Source organism: Salvelinus alpinus, chromosome 23, assembly GCF_045679555.1.
Source record: "Salvelinus alpinus chromosome 23, SLU_Salpinus.1, whole genome shotgun sequence".
Classification (NCBI taxonomy): domain Eukaryota; kingdom Metazoa; phylum Chordata; class Actinopteri; order Salmoniformes; family Salmonidae; genus Salvelinus; species Salvelinus alpinus.
In genome coordinates this window covers 48481951-48494569 of record NC_092108.1, presented here as the reverse complement: position 1 = coordinate 48494569, position 12619 = coordinate 48481951, and the positions used below count along the sequence as shown (strand labels likewise).

The following is a 12619-nucleotide window of genomic DNA, read 5'->3' as shown; positions in this document are numbered from 1 at the left end:
AACCAGAGGAAAGGGTGCCTCCTACTGGAGGCCCTCCAGCACCACTTCCAGCAGCATCTGGTCTTCCATCCAGGACCAACCCTGCTTAGCTTCAGAAGCAAGCCAGCAGTGGGATGCAGGGTGGTATGCTGCTGGCTATACCATGGTCATTCCATGGATCATTTATCTATTTGATTTTGAATTTTACGACCCCTTAAGGTATGCCCCCAAAATATTTACTACTATAGCCAATAGGAATGCATTGAATAACACATGCATAAATTGGGGAAAAAGAATAAGGGTTGAAAGGTCTGTCCTATATCTAGGAGATATATATTAAAGTTCAGGAAATATACAGTGCATTTGGAAAGTATTCAGACCCCTTCCCTTTTTCCACATTTCATTATGTTACAGCTTTATTCTAAAATTGATTAAATAAAAAAAATCTCAATCTACACACAATACCCCATAATGACAAGGTGAAAACAGGTTCACATTTTTTGCAAATGTAAAAATAATTAACAGATACCGTATTTACATAAGTATTCAGACCCTTTGCTATGAGACTCGAAATTTAACTCCGGTGCATCCTGTTTCCATTGATCATCCTTGAGATGTTTCTACAACTTGATTGGAGTCCACCTGTGGTAAATTCAATTGATTGGACATGATTTGGAAAGGCACACACCTGTCTATATAAGGTCCCACAGTTGACAGTGCATGTCAGAGTAAAAACCAAGCCATGAGGTCGAAGGAATTGTCTGTAGAGCTCCGAGACAGGATTGTGTCAAGGCATAGATCTGGATAGGGTACCAAAAAATGTCTGCAGCATGGAAGTTCCTCAAGAACACAATGGCCTCCATCATTTTCAATGGAAGAAGTTTGGAACCACCAAGACTCTTCCTAGAGCTGGCCGCCCGGCCAAACTGAGCTATCGGGGGAGAAGGAAGGGCCTTGGTCAGGGAGGTGACCAAGAACCCAATGGTCAATCTGACAAAGCTCCAGAGTTCCTCTGTGGAGATGGGAGAACCTTCCAGAAGGACAACCATCTCTGCAGCACTCCACCTATCAGGCCTTTTGGTAGTGGCCAGACGGAAGCCACTCCTCAGTAAAAGGCACATGACATCCTGCTTTGAGTTTGCCAAAAGGAACCTAAAGACTCTTAGACCATGAGAAACAAGATTCTCTTGACTCATGAAACCAAGATTGAACTCTTTGGCCTGAATGCCAAGCGTCACGTCTGGAAAAAACCTTGGCACCATCCCTACGTTGAACCATGGTGGCTGCTGTGGGGATGTTTTTCAGTGGCAGAGACTGGAAGACTAGTCAGGATCGAAAGAAAGATGAATGGTGCAAAGTACAGAGAGATCCTTGATGAAAACCTGATCCAGAGCACTCAGGACCTCAGACCAGGGCGAAGGTTCACCTTCCAACAGGACATCGACTCTAAGCACACAGCCAAGACGATGCAGGAGTGGCTTCGGGAATGTCCATGATTGGCCCAGCCAGAGCCCGGACTTGAACCCGATCAAAAATCTCTGAAGAGGCCTGAAGATAGCTGTGCAGCAAAGCTCGCCATCCAACCTGACAGAGCTTGAGAGGATCTGCAGAGAAGAATGGCCATCATTATAGGCCATCATTGTAAATAAGAATTTGTTCTTAACCTTTATTTAACTAGGCAAGTCAGTTAAGTAAAATCAAAATGAGAGAAACTCCCCAAATACAGGTGTGCCAAGCTTTTAGTGTCATAGCCAAGAAGACTCAAGCCTGTAATCGCTGCCAAAGGTGCTTCAACAAAGTACTGAGTAAAGGGTCTGAATACTTATGTAAATGTGCAGTTTTTTATTTTAAATACTTTTGCAAAAATGTCTAAACTGTTTTTGCTTTGTCATTATGGGCTATTGTGTGTGTGTGACTTTTTGAAATCCATTTTAGAATAAGGCTGTAGTGTAATTTTGGGAAAAGTCAAGGGGTTGAATACTTTACAAATGCACTGTTTATATTTTTTGGGACGCATATTCAACCCTTTATTTTTGTATTAGTTTGTTGACCAAACGTTTTTGTGAGAAGACCAATTTTCGGGCTGTCTCATGGTCTGACAAACACCGCTGTAGCTCAGCCAACTCCCACAGCAGATGCGGAAGACCAACATGGGCGGATGCGGTGGATTGAGATGCAGCCCATGCATATCTCTGGCTTAAACTGCTGGATTTTGATGGGGATTTTTTTAAATGATGTTACTTAGATTGACGCACGAGTACATCAAGACTCTTAAGGATTTTAATGAATTAGGCTAGCCAACAAACTTGTGAAGTCTTGGAAGTCATAATCTGTCAATATTTTTGTATATCAACAGGTTCACCTATAAAGAGAAAGAGAGAAAAAACATTGGCTAACGAGTCATGTCAAAGGTAAAACTGGTCATATGTTTGATGGCAAAATGTAGGCTTTGAGGTGCATGGATTCAATGTAGCGTTGCTTCGAGTAGAATTACAATTACCTAAAAAAATATATAACTATGTATGCAATGGGTGACCAGCCCTCCTGGAGAGCTATTGAGTATGCAGGCTTATGCTCCAACCCCATTGTTACACACCTGTTTCAACTAATCAAGGTCTTGGGGAACATCTAACTAGTCAAATCAGGTGTGCTAGGTTGGAGCGGAAGCCAGCTGAACGGTACCCGTCCAGAAGGAAAGTTGGGCAACGCTGTTGTAAGCTATGAAACACATATTTGCAGTGATGTTGAAGTGTTGAATAACTCTGACATCTATCGTTCTGTCTTGGTTCTCTTTGTGTACTCTGTAGCCTGGGCCTATCCCTCCTGTCATCTCCAGATTCATCATATGAGTGTTACTCCGTGAACCCCGTGACGGGCTCCCCCAGCTCCTGCCGCCGGAGCCCCCGCCTCCTCAACAACGGCTACTACGTTCTGACTGAGGACAGCTACACCTGGGATGACGAGGGCAATGTCTCTCTCACCCCCTCCAAAATCAAACTGTCCTACAAAGAGAATCTAGTCAGGTCAGTTGTTCCAAAGAGGCATGCCACGTTGAATCCAGAACTGAGAGAACTATTCTGTTAATACTTTTTCTGTGCAAATACTTGGTTTGCCAGATGCAATGGAACCAATAGAATAGTCCCAGAAGTGCAAACTTTGAGCTAAATCATGTGTACCTCAGTATTTTACCTAGGTCTGGTTGAATGTCAGTCACTAATAGACACCGTTTACCTAGCATTCATGAATGACTGTGAAAGCTCAACTCTGAGGTGTATATAGTTTAAAATGTAGAACGACTATGGGTATTAAATAACAGTGAATATAATTTAAAAGGCAAATATAATATTCCTAACTCCAACATGTGCCCTTGCTCTGAACTGTAGCAAACCACTTTGGTGTCATGGTCGGAAATGTTCTCCCCGTCGTTATGCAGCTCTTGACAGTGGGTTCAGATTTCTGTTTGGGGGTGGATAACCATGCCGCTCTGTGTTCAAACACGAGCCCTGTTTTAAAGGGATGAGGTCATGGATTAGCCTATTTGAGAGAGCTGCACGGAAAATGTGAGGCTGGTTAGTCCTGTAAATTGGAGCTCGTAAGTCAAGTCAACCGTTTGCGTTGCTAAGAGATCCTAGGCAGTGCCATTTTGCTCGTAAAATGAAAAACATCAATGCCTTGCAGGCATTTGGTTAAAAGACTTAACATTTAGTACTTTGGTGAATATACATTTGATTGCATAATCATGCTGTCATTTTATTTGAAAGCCTATGATACACTAAATAATTTATTGGTGTTCTCGTGGAATTATGTAAGAGATTTGTTCAGAGATGAATTTTCGCATGGTTAAGCCACTGGTTTTGCGGGCTTTTGAACTTACCCCACTGTCTTATTATTACTACTGTGACAATACAGTATCACGATACTCAATGGTCCTTTTAGAACCTGCTTTTGGTCAAATATTGTAATATATGCCATTTAGCAGAAAATATTATCCAAACCAACATTGTGTGCTCTATAACTTCAAAAATAAACCACTTTGGTGTCATGGTCGGAAGGCTAGGGATAATAGGAGATACCACGTGAGCTTTGGCAGCTCTCATATTCAATACATATAGGACAACAGCCAATTGATAAGAACCTTGCTCAAAGGGACAATAACAATACCCTTTACAAGTCACTACGCAAACATGACAAGTTACATGAAATAAGTACATGAAACATAAGGTAGTTTTAGTTAGGATTTGTCTACAGATTTTTTGGGGGAGTCTGTCATACTAAGTATCGTGACAACATTATTTATTATTACTGTGATCACAGATGCAATATAAAGAAACACATTAGGAATATTATGAAGAACATTAGTCTTTTACACATTTGTTGACATTGTCCTGATAAAAAGTATGACATATATGTTATGTTTTCCTCCCCTTAGAATCTTCAGACGCAGGCGGAAGGCCCGCCGGTCTCTAGCTAGTCTGTTTAGTGACATGACTGAGACGTGTCAGTCATGGCTGGATGAGAAAGTGTTTGGAGGGGTGCGTCAGCCACCACTTGCAGAGTCCTCCTGGATGGAGCATAGCACCACCGATTTGGACACCAGCTGCAGCTTCACTTATGGTAAGGCCTGCTATGCTATGTCTGAGTGGGAGGCACTTGGATGGCCAACTGTTGTGACACTTATTTCATGTAATTTTGGCCATGTTTATGTATGGACTTGTAAAGGGTATTGTTGTTGTCCCATTAAGCAAGGTTCTTATCAAGTGGCTGCTGTCTTATACAGTGCCTTCGGAAAGTATTCAGACCTCTGGACTTTTTCCACATTTTGTTACGTTACAGCCTTATTCTAAAAAAATTTTTATTTTATTTTTTTTTTTTTTAATTCTCAGCAATCTACATACAATACCCCATAATGACAAAGCGAACAGTTTTTTTTATAGTTTTTTTGCAAATGTATTAAACATATAACAGATACCTATTCTCTGGTCTGATGAAACAAAGATTGAATTCTTTGCCTTGAATGCCAAGCGTCACATCTGGAGGAAACTTGGCACTATCCCTATGGTGAAGCGTGGTGGAAGAATCATGCTGTGGGGATGTTTTTCAGCGGCAGGGACTGGGAGACTAGTCAGGATCGAGGGAAAGATGAATGGAGCAAAGTACAGCGAGATCCTTGATGAAAACCTGCTCCAGGGAGCTCTGGGCCAAAGGTTCACCTTCCAGCAGGACAATGACCCTAAACACACAGCCAGACAACGCAGGAGTGGCTTCGGGACAAGTCTCTGAAGGTCCTTAAATGTCCCAGCCAGAGCCCGGACTTGAACCCGATCAAACATGTCTGGAGAGACCTGAAAATAGCTGTGCAGCAACCTGACAGAGCTTGAGAGGATCTGCAGAGAAGAATGGGAGAAACTCCCCAAATACAGGTGTGCCAAGCTTGTAGCGTCATACCTAAAGACTCAATGCTGTAATCGCTGCCGAAGGTGCTTCATCAAAGTACTGAGTAAAGGGTCTGAATACTTTGTAAATGTGTTTTTATTTTTCATAATTTAGTAACAATTTATAAACCTGTTTTTGCTTTGTCATTACAGGGTAGTGTGTAGATTGATGAGGACAAAACAATTTAATAAATTTTAGAATAAGGCTAATGTAACAATGTGGATAAAGTGAAGGGGTCTGAATACTTTCGAAGGCACTGCATGTATAAAATGAGCGCTGCCAAAGCTCACATGGTATCTCATTATCATCCCTAGACTGCTTCGAGGGTAAACCACACCAACCTTGAATAGACGCGTGAAACTAACAACCTTCCTCAGCTGTAGTCGTGTCTCCTTTGCCATTCCAGATGACAGTGAGATCATTTCCATGCCCACGAAGTTGGCTCACGAGCCAATGCTACAGGAGGAGATCGTCACGGAGACCTGCGTCCACCAGGAGCATTTCGGCCAACCCCTGGGTGGCCTTCTGGATGTCCCGCCCCCCTCAGCCTTCCTCTCCAATAGCTGCTGTCCCCCTAAACCCCAGCCAGCAGGTGAGCTGCAGTCCATTGTTATCTCATTATCTACACTCTTCTGTGTATTCTCAAATGTTCAACTGTTGTGTATATCATTATAGATCAAGCTCCCCCTCTCACCTCAACAGTACTAGATGAAGACAGGAGAAGAGGTTCCATTGGGTTTCTGTCAGTTTTGTTAAAATATTTATGCATTTCAGATTTTACCATGGCGAAAGCTCTCTTCATCATTCTCATGGTCTTTATCTTCTCTGCCGTATTTTCAAGGTAAGCCATCAGTATAAAGGTGTATGGGGTGGCATTTACTTTTTAACCGAATGTTGAAATAACCAGCATAAAATATTTGGACATTTTAGGAAAGTAAACAGTATATACCTCATTCATTGTGAATTATTTGATAAAAGCACCCTTAACGATGGTCTCTTGTATAGAATACCTGCTAACGTAAACTATTTAATTCTTTTTCAGGTGTCTGTTGTGGGGACTGACAATGGCATTCACCACATTTATATTGATAATGATACATCTTTGTAAGTATACCTCTAGTGTATTCAGTGTGGCTTTTGAAGCAAAGTGTTTTAAAAATTCGGACCATTAATTTAATGCATTGCCTTTCCTCCAGTCGTCTCACAGTCTGGGTCCATGGGCAAGTGGAGAAAAGCGAAGACCGAGGTGAGTCATATTCTCAAATATTAAATTACATTTATTTGACCTCAGGCAACCACATGTTCTACATTAACGTGGTCAATAACTTTGTTCTTCATTTTTGTTCCAGGATATTACATCAAAAAATGAGTAGATGGAAGCTGTGCGTGCACACACACACACACACACACACACACACACACACTATCTGTTTACTCATGAAATGAATCTATGATAATGAAAAGGGTGGATGTGGACCACGAGAAAAAGAGTAATGTAGATTCTTACATTTCATTAGATAAATGCGTGTAGATTGCACTTGCACATAATGTAACATGAGTTCCATTAATCTGGTCTTAAAAACAGGTTACTGGGCTCAGTTGAGCAGGTATAGGGTGACACTGGTCATGCAAAAATGAGAGATCAGTGGAATAAATACAATAAAACGCATAATCAAAAGCAATTTAATTTGAAACTCCAAAGATGTGCGTTAGGAGAAGATCATTTAACTGTATTTTTGTAAACTACGATGCACGTGACGATGCATTGCGTATTTGGAACTTGTATTGGATAATATGCCTTCCGGACTATTTGAAATGCTAGTTATTTTGCTCACTGATCACTGCAATTTGCTTGTCCAAGATGTTTCCCATAATCCTGAATTATAAAAAATAAGCCAGTAATATTCATATCATATATTATGCACACACGTTTTTAATATATTCTTGAAATACCTGAATTGATATTGTTGATAGTTGATCTTGTTTTTTTTTAAGGCTGTCCAATGTTACTTATTTTCTAGCTTCCAGTATTTTGAATACAAATGCAAGGCCATTAAAGTAGCAGTGGCTTGCAGTCTGAGACCTGTTTTATCCTCACAAAAATGACAGCTGCAACTTTGAATCTGAATAGAAACAAATGGAAATACAACATGCTAAGTGCCTTCTTTAGCTTAGCTAATAGCATGATGTGCCTGCTGAACAAAACAGGGCTACATATCAGTAGGCAGTAGACTGCGGAATCCTTTAGCGCAATCAGATATAGTTCAAATACAGGGAAGTGGCAGAAAATGCTGCTGGAAAAGAAAAGTCAGCACTGTGTGAGGATGCCCGCTGAAATGTGTATATAAAATGTTTGTATTCAAGGAATATGGGGAGGAGGTGGTCATTTTCATAATACTCATTCTATTAGCTGCCTCTTGTGGTTAACCACAACCACTTATCGGTGGATCAAAATAATGGAATGTGAATGTTGAGCATAATGACAGCGGCAAAGAATAAAACAATCACCCCCTCCCTTTATTTGACTCGTTAAATGGTACAATGTTGAGTATGTAATGGCATTGAAGGTTGAGTAATTATGGTTGTTTATCAACCCAGAAGGAAAGTATGTTTTCTGTCAGGAAAAGGAACAGGGCACAGCAAGTAGCTGAATATTGTATAGCTTTATACAGTTGACATATGAGTCATGTTTGGACCTCAAACTACAGCAGGATTTTTTGAGAATCTAAAGAAAATAGGTGATTTGTACTTTAATAATTAGTTAATTTTGTACTGTACATCTCAACTCGCCATTCTTTGTATACATTGGATGTTGTTGGTCCTTTAGAAAAGCTGCATTTGATTGTCTCCATATATGTACTGTTTGTCCAAACAAAAGTGACTTGAAGTATTGCTGTATTTATTCACTCCAAGTGCCAAATCTGAATGATTACTCCAAATGAGACAATTCTCTGACCAGAAAGTGTTAAATCACCAATACTTCATCAATAAGCCAAAATAAATATATAAAAAAAAAAAGTTGCGCCGGTAGAAACCATTTTATTGCTAGTTTATTGTAAACAAAAGATAATGTACATACTACAGTATATGTAGACAACATGGCTGTTATTTCTTTGTAATATTCATGATTTATTGGCATATACTGAATGTACTTTACAAGACCTTGAGATAAGTAATTTCCTATTGTGTACATAAAACATGTTTGGTCACTTACAGTACCTTTTACATAAACCAGTTTGAAATGTCACTTTTTTTTTTACAATCATCATTTTTATTGCTTTGATACTCAACTAGTTTCCACATTTGCAAAAGGTGTGGTCCTTGTATGCATGTTTGTCTTTTGCACTCACATTGAATGCATTCTAACAAATGGATGTATCTGAAAATGTAATCGATTTCTGTTGTACTGTTTTTATATTCTTTAATAGTTAATGAGCTATATTGCACTGAAATGTTAATCTTCTCTAACAGATTTGTAAAATAGCTCAACTCAATTGGCTTATACAACTTTATTAAATGTAATTTTGTATAGTTGTCCAAGTATGTGACCTTATTTTTAAGATTCAATATTTTCAGGATCTATGGAAATATTCTGTCTATAACGTGACCGTGAAATGTATCATGAATGACTCGTCAGTGTTCAAACCACTGAACCCTTTCTGCACCAGCTGAGGAGTAGCGACTTAGATTGATAGGGCAGTAAATCTTTCATTGACTGTAAGAGGCCTTCATGTAGCAGTGAGCCTGTGCAACATCCATCCATTCAATTTGACTGGCTCTTTTAGGAACCCTATTAAATCATGACTACACCATGCTCGTATTATTGTAAAAAATAAATAAAAACTGTCTGGTTAATACACTATTACAAAATTTGCACCATGAAAGTTATTTGTTTGACAATACCACTTACACGTCTACAAACTATCACTATTTTCCTCAAATGAGGCACTGTCATGTCAGGATGAGTGACTAACAACAACGATAGTTACAAAAACACATTGAAAAGTATAAGGAATCATTTTTGGACTATAAAGTCCGTCAGTCAAGCACCTGATTCCTTTGCAGGTTGACGTTTATTGGGATGACTGTTGTCCTGGAGGCACAGTTGAGCGATTTCCACTAGACGGGCCAGCTGCAAAATCAAAATTGGCTATGTACAGTGCATTCGGAAAGTATTCAGACCCCTTCCTTTTTTTCACATTTTGTTACATTAGCCTTATTCTAAAATGGATCAAATTAAAATTGTCCCTCAATCGACACACAATGACAAAGGTGAACAGGTCTTTAAATGTTTGCAAATAAGAAATAGCTTATTTACATAATTATTCAGACCCTTTGCTATGAGACTCAAAATTGAGCTCAGGTGCATCATGTCTCCACTGATCATCCTTGATGTTTCTACAACTTGCAAAAATTTATAAAAACCTGTTTATGCTTTGTCATTATTGGGTAGTGTGTGTAGATTGAGGGGCGGGGGCAATTTAATCGAATTTAGAATAAGGTTAACGTAACAAAATGTGGAAAAAGTCAAGGGGTCTGAAGACTTTCCGAATGCACTGTATATAGTACAAATTGTTTTTGTTTTAGCTTTTTGGTCTTAATTTAAGTTTAGTGTTTGGTTTAAAAAGCTGATTTTATGACTGTGGCTGACTACCCTGCAGAGCTGCCTCCAGTACATGAGTCATCCCAATAAATGCCAACCTCCGAGTCCCTTTTCTGTTCAAGCTTGGCTGAAGCACGTTTAGGTATACTTTCACTCATTGAAAAGTTGTTGGTAAAAGTATTTATCCATCGTGCACACTGATGTGTCTGTTGAGGTGATTGGCCGATATGAAAGTCTTCCCACAGTGCAGGCATCTGAACTGCTTACATCCCGTGTGTACGCTCATGTGGACTTTGAGTGAGCCCGACTGTGCGAAGCGCTTGCCGCAGTGGCTGCAGCCGTAGCGTCTCTCCCCCGTGTGGACGCTCTGGTGTCGCTTGAGGTTGCTGGAGTCAGAGAAGCGCTTCCCGCACTGTGCGCAGCTGAACGGCTTCTCCCCGGTATGAACCCTCAGGTGTGTCTTGAGATTCTTCAGACAAGCCAAAGTCTTACCGCAGAAACTACAAATTAACAGCTTACCTGCTGAGACGTCGCCATTGTTACTCCCATCATTGTTATGACTGTCATGGGAGACCAAACCATCCGTCATTACCAAAGCATTGGATCCCGTTTCCATGCCTTTTCCTACAGTCCTGTGAGGCTCTGAGGGCAACAGCGCCCTCTGTCTACCGTCCTGGTAAGCTACAGGTTTTTTGTGCTCAGTTATGGAGGGAATCACTTTGTTCATTTCATATGAAAATCCATTCTCTGAATCCGATTGAGTAGGTACAACATCCACATGAGAGTAAGAGCACTCGGGAAGATCAGCCCCAGGACCCTGTGAGCTAAGGGTCCCAAGTTGTTTGTGGGTCTCAAACATCATACAATCAAAGCCCACACTGTTAAGTATTCCATCACCATTTTCCAGTCCTGGGTTTAGAGATCTTTTGTTCACACTCGGGTTATCTGATCCTGGCAGGAGGCTGTTGTCCGTTTCACCACTCACCCATAAACAAGAGCTGGCGTTCTCCTGTTTGCTGATTGGTTGAGCAGCCTCTGTGTCGACGTTGGATTGCCTTTCTCCTCCATCAGCACTGTGATTTAAAGCTCCTATAGAATCAACAAGGCCGTGTGTGAATCACTATAAACTGGATGCTCATCATGAAGGTAATCATCAAAAATCACATCAGTATACATCTATAGTCTATATGAAAGCCCAAACTGACATGAATTCAGTTGTACTTAAATAAATGTATTAAATTGTATGCCGTATGTAGTTTAACATTGTTGCAATCACTTTACATGACAGTATTCATTTGGCAAGTTATTGGGTCAATAGAAAGGTTGATTCATTCATATTTATGGGAAAAGGCATAACTGAAAGCATCAAAGTGGAATGAGGTGTGTATGAAAACATTTTTCCAAAAGGTATGATGAAAACACTTAAGCTTGTCGACCATTTTACTTACCGGTACTCAGTCTCTCCCATTGGTCATGATTCTCCCAGGATTCATCCCACATCTCCTCTTTGATGGTAGGTGATTTGGGGTTTCTCTCTTCCAACCCTGCAGGCTGTGTAAAATCAGTTGGGATGCCAGATATAACTGGGAATAATCCACTTACTGTGCACAAACTGTGAGAAAAATGGTACACCTTACACATGTCACAGTCAAAAAAAACTGAAAAGATACAACAAGAGCACTAACCGCACAGTAAACAGGTTAAACAACATCGCTTTACTGCAAGATGACCACTAAGCCTAGGTAGGCTAGGTCATTTTTGCTTTCAGACCTAGGTGGTGTTGATAACCATTGTGAAATATTAGGCTGCCTTTTTTGAAATATTGTGGGGAAATGAGGCACCCCGAGGCGAACGTAAAGGTTACCTTTCTCTGTGTTGTCGTTTGTCCAGTGTCACCTGAGGACTCTCTGTGCCTAAACATGCTGGTAACCAACTGGGAATCAATTGCTCTCCGACATCGTACCTCGCCTAAAATGAGTAGAGGGGAAAAGCATGCATCCAGACACAATAGACTTTATTAATGCCGTCTTAAAACAATTCGTTTCTAAAATGATGTAACCAATGAATGTAAATGAATTGTTATAACCAGTAAATGTAACGTACTGTTTGATGTCCTTTTCGATTCCATGCCAAGGTGAGCTCGAGAGCGACTGTGCAGAAGGATGGAGTTTCCCATTTCCTCTCTCAGAGCACTCGCACTAGACACTTTCATCTCCATCAGCCGTAGTTTTCTCCTCAAAGCTTCATTCTCCTTCTGGCCTCGAGATATCTCCACATGCAGGACGGCATAGCCATTGTCAACAAGCTCGCAGATTTCAGCCACGGCCGCATTAGCCAAAACCTCCATGATGGAGGCTAGCTGAGTGTGAAAAGCAACGGAATTTGCCATTACTAAAGGAAATGCTTTCAGGATTGTTAATACGAAGTGTAGAAGAAATAGTCTGTAGAAAAGCATAGATGCCTACGCCTCGAAATCAAATGTAGTTTAGCATCAATAAAATGTAAACAGAGTGCCTATGTTGACCAGGAAGTATTTTGGATACCTCTCACACTGCGCATGCGTGGTAATTTCATCTAGTCGTCCTACTTCCTCTTTGTCTTCTT

The 12619-nt window shown here is 40.5% G+C and overlaps 2 protein-coding genes across 6 annotated transcripts in view; one reads left to right on the top strand and one right to left on the bottom strand.

Annotated features, from left to right (window-relative positions):
- tmem71 (transmembrane protein 71) overlaps positions 1-8946 on the top strand; it is a 25161-nt gene extending 16215 nt beyond the window's left edge. For all 5 annotated transcript variants that reach the window (XM_071362616.1, XM_071362618.1, XM_071362617.1 and 2 more), the window contains 8 exons: positions 2336-2390; positions 2787-3002; positions 4409-4593; positions 5819-6004; positions 6187-6253; positions 6455-6516; positions 6609-6658; positions 6762-8946. In XM_071362616.1, the coding sequence (XP_071218717.1) occupies positions 2336-2390; positions 2787-3002; positions 4409-4593; positions 5819-6004; positions 6187-6253; positions 6455-6516; positions 6609-6658; positions 6762-6785 (845 nt within the window). In that variant the 3' untranslated portion in view covers positions 6786-8946. The remainder of the gene's footprint in view (positions 1-2335; positions 2391-2786; positions 3003-4408; positions 4594-5818; positions 6005-6186; positions 6254-6454; positions 6517-6608; positions 6659-6761) is intronic.
- On the bottom strand, positions 8424-12619 carry LOC139551177 (uncharacterized). The gene is made up of 4 exons (XM_071362615.1): positions 12119-12619; positions 11880-11983; positions 11464-11566; positions 8424-11104 (listed from the first exon to the last, which is right to left on the bottom strand). The coding sequence occupies exons 1-4, from the start codon at positions 12468-12470 to the stop codon at positions 10197-10199; spliced, it is 1467 nt and encodes a 488-aa protein (XP_071218716.1). The 5' UTR covers positions 12471-12619; the 3' UTR covers positions 8424-10196.